General features: G+C 42.5%; 1 protein-coding gene across 1 annotated transcript; it reads left to right on the top strand.

Moving 5' to 3' along the window:
- The first annotated feature begins 334 nt into the window (after positions 1-334).
- Positions 335-8,758, top strand: LOC111850144 (mycolipanoate synthase-like). The gene is made up of 6 exons (XM_072701125.1): positions 335-392; positions 703-856; positions 1,312-1,472; positions 1,715-1,918; positions 2,733-2,914; positions 3,020-8,758. The coding sequence occupies exons 1-6, from the start codon at positions 335-337 to the stop codon at positions 8,606-8,608; spliced, it is 6,348 nt and encodes a 2,115-aa protein (XP_072557226.1). The 3' UTR covers positions 8,609-8,758.
- The last annotated feature ends 1,678 nt before the right edge of the window (positions 8,759-10,436 follow it).

Here is a 10,436-nt window from a genome sequence, read left to right as displayed (position 1 = left end):
AATGGATAAACAGCTTGGGCTTTACCTTTGTATCTGCAGATTTGATTAAGAGGTATACCCTTATAATTTGTATATACATGTACTTTATATATTTATATTTATATGTGTATTTGTATAATTTTCCAGTCATTGATGTCTAAATAACAGCTTCATAGTGTAATTTTGGTTGTTAAAATTCTCAGTGTGATACGCAGTTTGTGGTAATAAAATGCATTTTGAAGTTGAGTGCAATTTCTACAAAGGTGCTTTTTCTTCACCTGAAATAACTATTGGAAAACGTATGTGATCATGGTTTGTTTGTCTTGTAGCTTCTGTCTATCATGGAAAATTAAGAATGGGGGAAGCCGAACAAGACATCGCTGTGATTGGGATTGGGTGCCACTTCCCTGGAGGTCAGACTGTGAACCTTTTTAATGAGTGAAGCTAGTACTTCTGTGTAAAATAGCAAAGTTAAATTGAACGTAGCATTGAAAAGAAATAATTAAACCAGCTATTGAAACATTGTCATGGCACACTAAGACTTATTATTAATCATTACAGAGAACTATCATATGTTTCATGCATGATCACTGCTCCTGGCTGGTGTGCATGATGGATGTGAATGTAGTATCTGTACATACTGTGTTTTTCACTTTCACAATGGCGTGCAAGTCCTGTACGTTTTTCTGTGAGATCAGGCAGTATGATTTGCTTCATTTTAAGGTGAAGGTCTTGAGAACTTCTGGAAAGTTCTACTGGAAGGGAGGAATTGTGCTGTTGAGATTCCAGAGGAGAGGTTTGATGTCAGACACTGGTATGATCCTGATGAGAGCAAGGCTGGAAGATCACGCACAGCCAAAGCCGCGCTTATCGACAGGTACCTCAGGCGGTGTTGTTGAAGTTGAAATTCATTAAATACTGTATATAATGTAATATAATACAGTTAATAAAAATGTAATAGTTTAATAATAAATTAAGTTATTAATTCTGGCTATTCACCATATTCAGTATGATTAGCATGTAAAAAATCTGTATTTCCGATGTTTTGATTTCTGCTCTTGCAAGAACATACATCTATCTATGCATGTTCTTATACCATAGAGGCTGATGCTGGTGCTACACCCACTTGCAGGAATAAACATGTGAAATTTAAGTTTCTTATTTTATTAATAAAATGAGGTTCCCATGGGTAATACAGCATTTCCCCTCCTAGCGTCTTAATATTCAGTCTTTTACCATTAATCGAGGACTTTTCCACCTCATCTCTCTTAACATCTTCTGGTTTGGGATTAACTCATTGACCTCTTGGACATTAATTCTCCCTATTTTTAGGTTCAATGAGTTTGACCACAAGTTTTTTGGCATCACTGAGGCAGAGGCCGACTACATGGACCCTCAGCAGAAGCTCCTGCTGGAGTGTAGCTACAGAGCACTAGAGGATGCTGGGATACCGATGGAGAAGGCCAGCGGAACCAGGACAGGGGTGTTTTTAGGTAATGAAAAGAGGTTTTTCAGCTAGACAGAAATACCTGTCATCTCTTCTACTGGTATTTGTCAATAGTTCAACTTTATAATTATCACCTTGTCTAATAACAATGACCTTAAAATGTGGGTTCTATCACAAATTCTCATATAGTATGATTTATACACCCTGATATTTTATTTAAAGATATTGAACAGCTTATTAAATTGGATATTTCTTCAGCTCTTTTCTGTGTACTGATCTCTTGAACAGGTCTCATGAACCGGGACTATGAAACACTTCTGAACAATAGTCCTAGCACAATAACTCACTATAATAGCACAGGGACAGCTATGAGTATAGCTGCCAACAGGATCTCCTACACCTTCAACCTCACTGGGCCGTCATTCGCCATTGACTGTGCCTGCTCCTCTTCCCTGGTGGCTCTCCACTCTGCCTGTCAAGCCATAAGACAAGGTAACCATACTGTGTCACAATCTCCTCTGTCCTCTTTACATGCTGGGAAAATTAGTTTATTCAAACTGTAAACATTAAATATTTCTCCCAAGATGGCAACACCAATACCCCAACGGGGATGGCTAAATGTCTCAAGTTCAACTGGCAGGTTTATTTTGGTTTGAACTTTATATCAAGCTGTTTGGAATCATAGGAATTAGGAAAATATTATAATTTTAGGGATCTATTCATGTTTAAGTTACAGGAGCTAAGATATAGGGAATATGCCGGTAATATCTTTTTACATTGAGCAAAAAATAATAATGGAAAGAGTGGAATTTGTGAAACATAGTTGAGTAAGCCCTGCTGAAAAATTTTAGATGCCAAGGGGTCCCAAATTACTATAGTTTATAATACTGTAACGCCAGCATGTGCCAACATGGCCCGCATGTAGTTAATTGTAATTGTATTGTTGTTGTTAATGGTTGCATTTCCCTATTGTTGCGCATGCGTTTGCCCATGTCTTGTGTGTACCCTGTATGATCCTCGTGTGTTCTTAGCCTGTATAACTTTCCCACCATGTGTGCACCTTACTTTACCTTGTTTTTCTGCTCTGGGTAATTGGTTCGGTACTTGTTGGGTGCTTGTTATAATCCTGTTAAGGACTGCTATTAAAGAGTGCATTTTCCCTGGCAAGCAAATATCTTTGTCCTGCTCCTGCGATGTCTTGGTCTGCCCCGCACTACAATACTGTGTATATATCTTTTGATCTAAGTATATTTCTGCTAAAGCATTACGCACAATATCTTCTTAGACATACTCTATATCTTTCCAGGGGACTGTGAGATGGCGCTGTGTGGAGGTGTCAGCTGTATCATGGAACCACGAGTCTTTGTTGCTCTTAGCAAAGCAAAAATGATCTCACCTGATGGCACCAGCAAGCCGTTCTCCAGTAGAGCAGATGGATATGGAAGGGGAGAAGGCTGTGGGATTGTCCTCCTGAAGCCGCTGAAGGAGGTAATATGCTAAAATTATTCAGTATGATCAGTAACCTTAGATGAATAAGCAGAAGAAATTTCCTACCAATTTTGCTGATGCAAATATGTTATCATTTATGAACAGGCTCTAAGGAACTGCGACCATGTGTGGGGGATCATTAGTAAAACTGCGGTCAATCAAGATGGCCGCTCCGTCACTCCAATCACCAAGCCATCCATGGTTCAGCAGGAAGAGCTTCTGCGCAGAATTTATTCTGCACAGACTGATCCATCACAGGTTCAGTACATAGAGGCTCATGGGACTGGAACTCCAGTGGGAGATCCCACAGAAGCTAGCAGCATCTCTAAAGTTATTGCCAAAGGCAGACCACCAGGATCAGCAAGACTTTACATTGGCTCCGTCAAAGGTAACATCGGCCACACCGAATCTGCAGCTGGAGTAGCGGGACTCATCAAGGTACTTCTGATGATGCACCATGGAACCATAGTTCCCTCCGTCTTTTATTCTGAGGATAATGCCAGTATAGATGCCAAAGCTTTGAATATAAAAATTCCTACCAAAGCAGAGAAATGGGAAATTTCTGGTCCAGCTGGAAGGGTCGCAGGAATCAACAGTTTTGGGTTTGGTGGGACTAATGCACATGCAATTGTGAAACAGTATCTGCAACCATGTATTTCTAAACCAGACTTAGAGAAATCACTGAAGTTATTTGTATTCTCCGCATCCTCGGAAAAATCAGTTGTTATGGCATTTGTAGATACTTTTGAAAAGCTGAAAGCAAACAAAACAGTAGATCTGAACAGACTTGCATACACATCAGCCTGCAGAAGGAGCCATGCAAAGCACAAGTTCAGAAAAGTCTTCATGGTCTCCTCTCTTAGTGAACTACAAGCTGAACTTAAATCATCCCTTAACAAAAAGTTCTTGCCATTAAAGTCAGACCCCCAATTAGTTTTTGTCTTCTGTGGAAATGGGGTTACTTACAGAGGCATGTGCAAGCAGTTGCTAAAAAGGGAGAGCATTTTCAGAGAAAAAATCTTAGAGATTGAGAACATTTTACAGAAGTACAATAGCATGAGCATCCTGCAAAAACTGGAAAGTGATTATGACAACGATGACTCTTCTAAGCCAGATATTGTGCAACTTCTCCTCTTTGCAATTCAAGTTGCTATTTGCAGTCTGTTAAAGCACTGGGGTGTGAGACCAGATGCCATTCTTGGGCATTCTGTTGGAGAGGTTGCTGCTGCCCATTGCTCTGGTCTGCTGTCCCTAGAGGACGCAGTGAAGGTAATCTACATTCGCAGTAACTTGCAGAGTCAAGTCACTGGTGGGAAAATGCTTGTTGTCAGCAACATGCCAGTATCAGAAATCTTGAAGCTTCTCCCTGCCTATTCAGGAAAGATTTGCTTGGCTGCCATCAATAGTCCTCAGTCCTGCACTCTGTCTGGAGATTCAAATGCTGTGGATAGTCTCCATCAGAATTTGAAAACCTCATTAGAAAATAGGGATCTTTTCCTCCACAGTTTGGATGTTCCTGCTGCATATCATAGCCATATGATGGACTCAATTCTCTCACAAATAGAGGAAAATATAGGTAATTTACAAGGCAATGAGATGAAGACAGAAATGTTTTCGACTGTGACCGGAGAGGCATATGGTGAAGGGGACTTTACTACAGGGACATACTGGGCAAGAAATGTTCGGCAAACAGTTGCATTTGAGCAAACTGTAAGGTCAGCAGCAAGGGAGAAGAAGAATGCTGTCTTTGTAGAGATAGGTCCAAAAAGAGTCCTACAAAGGAACATCAAGGAGATACTGGGAAATGACACCCCAGTGTTCTCCTCTGTGCAGCCAGAGAAAGACCACGAGACACTCCTCACTCTTGTGTCCAAACTCTTTGAGTTGGGCGTGCAAGTCGACTGGGATCAGTTATACAAAGGGTGTGAGACAGTGCCAACACCTTTCCCAGTCTATCAGTTTGACCGTCAAAATAAGAAGGTGTACTTTGAGGCTGTCAGGCAAGGCAATGAGATAACTAGTCAGTCGCATCACCCCCTGCTAATACAGACTAGACAGGATGCAGAGGGACTAGTCAGTAACCTTTCATCTGATGCAGCATCATATGTGTGGGAACACAAACACAATGGCACTGTTGTTGTCCCTGGTGCACTTTATGTAGAGCTGGCTTTGGCATCCCTTATTGCAAGTGTGAGGCCCAAAATGGCCCTCTGCTCACTGCAGCTCAGTATTACTTTCCAGAACCCATGTGTTCTTGACAAGAATTCATGGCAAATGAAAATAAGGCTTGAATCCGAAAAGGGAAAAACAAACTTTACTATTCATTCTCCTATAGCAACATATGCATCAGGTGTCATTCGTCATGTGAGCTTAGCTGGGCATAAATGCACCAAAGATTCCATTGATGAGAAGCACATCATTTTAGAATCAGTTTTTAGAAGATGTAAGTCCGTTATAACGACAGAGAAGATTTATGAACTTCTTTCCCAGGCAGGGTTTCAGTATGGCTCTGTGTTTCAATGCTTGGAAAGCATCCACTACGGAGAGGACCTTGTGGAAGCAGTGTCAGTTATTAAGGCATCTGGAGAAACACTGAGACACCTGCATGAGTACTGTGTCCATCCAGTGCTACTGGACTGTTTTTTGCAAATGACAGCTGTCATTGCTCTCAGTGAATTCACATCTAGACCTGCTTTCCCTTCTGAAATAGGCAGCATGATAATCTCTAAGCCAATGTTGGAGGAGATGGTCGTGTATTTCCGAAGAACCAGAAAGACAGCTGACTACTTTGAGATATGTGGTTGCTTTGCAGACAAAGAAGGCAATGTTCTGGTTGAGTTAAGAAGTGTGAGGATCACATTTGTAGGTGATGCTTCTGGTGGTGTTAAGGAATGCTTCTATCACAATGAGATCCATGTTATCTCTGAGGATGAAATCCTCCCTAACAAGCCAAAAGCTCTAGTTTTTGAAGATCAAATGGGACTGGTTCAAGCATTGAAGGATCATTTGGACCCGCAGTCCACTTTTATCTCATATACTGACTCTGGAAAATGGTTAAGCTCGCAACTTCGTACCATCAGTCATTTAGGTGTCAGTTGGGATTTTGACAATGTACTGTTCATGCATGGCATGCAGGACCTTAGTCCACTGACAGCAGAGGAGGTTCTGGAGTGCTTGGCTGATTGCTGTGAGTTTTACCGGCAGGTTGTCCTGATGACGAAGAAGGACAAGTGTTGTTGTACGGTCAGAGTCATAACCTATAGATCAGCAGAGAATAGTGTGGACCACATCAGTCCAGGTTTTGTGCTCTCTGGTATGACAAGGTCGTGTGCCGTTGAAATCTCAGATATTTCCTTACAATTAATCGATCTTGCATCTGTATCTAGTGAGGACATTGGTGCCCTTGCTGATGTTATTTACTCATATCCTAGCAGTAAGTATCCAGAAGTCATGATAAAGAAAGGGCAGATTCATTCAACTACTATTACTCGAACCCTCTTCAAAAATACTGAAAGTTTTGAGAAAAAGATCTCTACTTCCGAGTCTTTCACTCTGCAGACTGCTGATCCGTATACAGTGACAACTCTGTCTGCTATTCCCTCCCATAGTATGGATAACAGTGTGATTGAGCAAACTGTTGAGGTTCAGCTGGATAAAGTATGTGTTCATTCCTCGGATTTCTTCCCTGTCAGTTACTCTGACTTGAATTTTGGTCAGACAATTTACTGGAACAAACATACATCTCAGAATCACAAGCTTATGGCCCTAGATTTCAGCGGCAGAGTTACTGCTGTAGGGAAGGATGTGAGCAAGCTGAAGGTGGGAGATCATGTCGTTTCATGCTACCCTGTTGTTGCTTCATCTAAAGTCGTGATTCCTGAAGCTGTATGCTACAGAACAAAGAAACTGCCTTTTCTCAAGAAAGTTCCGTGCATGTCTTACTTTGTCTTGGCATGGGAGATCTTGCATATTGCGATGCCAGGGGTAAAACCAGGGAGAAAGTTAGGCATTGGTTCTTCTGACCCTTACTCAAGTCTCCTCCAGATATTGGTGCATACAGCAACAAAATCTGGGTGGATTACTGTTGTAGGAACAGACCACTATGGAGCAATAGACAATGTGAATGAATGTGATGTGTTAATTCTTTTGCCTCCGTTCAACCCAAGCCTAGTAGCTAAAATGTGCAGTATTTCCACCATGAAACATATAATTTTTGTTTGTGACAGGAAAGGGTCAAGTCCCCTCTCAGACAACACCATGAGAATTAACAATGAAAATGTTTACATCCAGAACATTCAGGTGGCCAATATATTCCAAAAAGCCTACCTAAAAAGGCAGAAAACCAAGATCGATCAATGGCTGAAATCAATGCTTTTGTATGAAGAATCTTTAAACTTGCCAGCCATTACTTTTCAAAAATCTGTATCTAGAGACTGTGACTCCTCAGTTCTTGAGAGTCCTGAGTCCTACTTTAGATCGAAGGCAATATCTGTGGTTGTGCTAGATAATGGTACAAATGGGATGAAATCTGACATTCCAATTTTGGTGTCATCAAAACAACTTTTCAAGAAGGACTCTGTATATGTAGTGACTGGGGGCCTTTCAGGTTTGGGTCTTGAGACAGTAAAGTTCATTGCACATAGAGGAGGTAGATGTATTGTGACGCTGTCCAGAAGGGGTCTTTCTACAGAAGTGCAACTTGAAATTAATGTTCTACAGAGTCAATATGATGTGTCAATTACGTGTCTGCAGTGCGATGTCTCTGACTTAGACCAAGTTATGAAAGCCATCTCAGTCACTGGACAGAGATTCCCTACTTGCCCAATCAGAGGAGTGTTCCACAGTGCCGTGGTCTTGCAAGACGGGCTGATAGAGACACTTGACAAGTCCGCCTTCATGAGAGTGCTTAAGCCAAAGGTCACTGGTGCTTTAAATTTGCATTATGCGACGATAAACTTTCAGTTAGACTACTTTGTATGCTACTCTTCTATCTCATCAGTTATTGGAAATGCCTCCCAAGCGAATTATGCTGCGGCTAATTCGTTCCTGGACCTGTTTTGTCATTACCGGAGGAACCATGGGCTTGCGGGTCAGTCCATTAATTGGGGCGCTTTGAACCTGGGCCTCCTGCTAAATAGGCAGCACTTTCAAAGGTTCCTGGAGTCCAAGGGAATGGAGGTCATGGGCGTGCCAGAATTTCACGAGAGCCTGGAGCATTGTTTGCTGCTCGGCAAAGCCCAACAGGTAGTGTGCAAATTTAATTTCAAGAACCTCAAGAGCCACGTGTTCTCTCAGAACATCTCCCTACAGGCACGCTTATCTACCCTCATAGAGCTAGAACTGAAAACCAGGCGAGTAACAAAAACCAGACTCCAGCAGCCCACATTTCCCTTCTCAGCAGAAACATATGTGAAGTCCGTGCTGAGCGAAACGTGCAACATGGACCTGCAGGAGATGAGTGACGACACTGCTCTCTCTGCCCTGGGCATCGACTCAATGCTGGCCATGACCCTGCAGAATGTCTTCTTCCAGGGACAAGCAGTGACCATTCCCCTTGTTAAATTGTTGGACCCAAATAGTACACTTTTGACCCTGATTACCATCATCAATTCAGAAAGAGGAAATAAACTAGATGACGAGCAGGACTTTGGGTTAACCATGAAGGGAAACATAAACAGTGATGGAAACATGTAAATAAATAGAAGTTAATTTATGATGAGAAGATAATTACTTGTAATCAGGATGCAGGGAGAGCTGTGTTATAACAAAGGTTGTGGAAATCGGCACTGTGGTCAGGTGCTTTCCCCTGTATGTATCCACATCCCCACCTAGTGGAGGTCGTTCTTCAAGTGCAGTCGTTAGACTTTACTGTGCAAATTAGTAATGCATCATCTGTATTTTAACCACAAAAATAAAAATATGTATATCTCAAAAATAGAGGAAAAATTGTGTCATTTATTTGAGTTTTATCTAGAAAGTGAAATTGAAACTTTTTGCACCAATAACAATCTCCATGACAGAACAAGGAAAACAGCATCACTGCAAACACTGTCATGTCAAGCATGCATTTTAAATGGCTACTCTGATGAATTAATTGTGCTTCATTGTGGGATCTTTGGCAGGTCTGACCTCAGACTATGGAGCCATTCTGCTCCTATTCCTATTGGTAACACCAATTAACCTTAACCTGATCTTGGAGTGGGGGAGGGGAACCAGGGTACCCAGAGGAAATCCCATGATGAGAGAACATGCAAAGTCCACACACATGGAGGCATGATAGACACTCAAATCCAGGTCCCAGAGGTGTGAGACAACAGTGCTAACCCAAGCACCACCCTACCACCCCCACTGTGTAATTTATTATACACAAAGTCTTAGACACACCATTCTGATAAACATTTTGATCAAAATGCAACTTTTACTTATGGATATGACATTTAAAAATGTAGGCTACATAGATTTTTCCTCAGTCGAAACATTTTACCACTGATCAGTTTGCCCATGTACGAACGGGTTGACGATGCCTGTTCCATAACATCAATAAAGTGCATGATTCTCCACTTCCAAACACTACCAAGAAAATGCATGTGGTACATGGTGACAGAACACCTGTGTGCACCTGCGTGCTGTGTGTATGTCATTTATAATGGCTACTGTAAAGTGCTTTGGCTGCCTTGAAAAGTATTATATAAATGTAACTTTCATTCATTCATTCATTCATTCATAAAGTAAGAGAATGTCCTTTTTGCTTCATTTTTGACTACTAAGGACTATTCCAGGATACATTTTGGGGAAAAATATATTAGTACTCTCCCAGGGAAGATATAGGGTTAGGGGGTAGGATGGGCAGCGTACAGGAGTCACGGGGTCTTCATAACCTCCTCGTTTGTCCTCTTCGTTAGCCCGTTGGTTTGGGGATGGTAACTGGACCTGAGACTCCAGCACCCTGCCCAGGGGTGACCGACACTTCACCCAAGTGCCCAACCCAGAGGGGTCGTGTTGCTAGTACCTAAGAGGGGGCCGCTTTGCTAATACCTGACTTCTCTGCTGCACCACCAGACCCTGGTTCCTCATCCTTGCCTCTGCTGCACCTGTCTCGCCAGGCTCATGTTCATCAGCTCCAGACCCAGAGCTTTCAGCTCCAGACTCTGAAAAGGCTGTCTCACCTGCGCCTGTCTCCTGGGCTGCCTCACCTACGCTTGTTTTTCAGGGTGCCCCGCCTGTACCTGTCTTCCGAGCTGCCCCGCCAGGTCCTAATCTGGACCAATGGCAAGTGTCACAGAGTCTGACCCAGAGGATGACCCTTCAGAAGGAGTGGAACCCAATGGGCATCATTCTGGGTCCAACCCTGGTAACCCCTGCTCCAACCCAGCATCAACAGTGTCCCATAAACAGGCCTGTGCTTGGGGCATGGACACCGTTGTCAACCATCCCAGGGTCCACAGGCCCTCCTTGGTTCTCCATGGGCCTGTGGCATGCACTCTGATCATTCCTGTCCAATCTTCGTCCATTCCTGAAGTGC

This window comes from Paramormyrops kingsleyae, chromosome 1 (assembly GCF_048594095.1).
Source record: "Paramormyrops kingsleyae isolate MSU_618 chromosome 1, PKINGS_0.4, whole genome shotgun sequence".
Classification (NCBI taxonomy): Eukaryota; Metazoa; Chordata; class Actinopteri; order Osteoglossiformes; family Mormyridae; genus Paramormyrops; species Paramormyrops kingsleyae.
The sequence above is the reverse complement of the archived record's forward strand: the minus strand, read 5'-3'. Positions and strand labels throughout refer to the sequence as shown.

Excerpts from the sequence above, each read along its gene's own strand:
- LOC111850144 (XM_072701125.1), top strand. The coding sequence starts at position 335 with ATGGGGGAAGCCGAACAAGACATCGCTGTGATTGGGATTGGGTGCCAC. Across the intron at positions 857-1,311 it reads AAAGCCGCGCTTATCGACAG|GTTCAATGAGTTTGACCACA; the intron begins GTACCTCAGGCG and ends CCCTATTTTTAG. Across the intron at positions 2,915-3,019 it reads TCCTGAAGCCGCTGAAGGAG|GCTCTAAGGAACTGCGACCA; the intron begins GTAATATGCTAA and ends ATTTATGAACAG.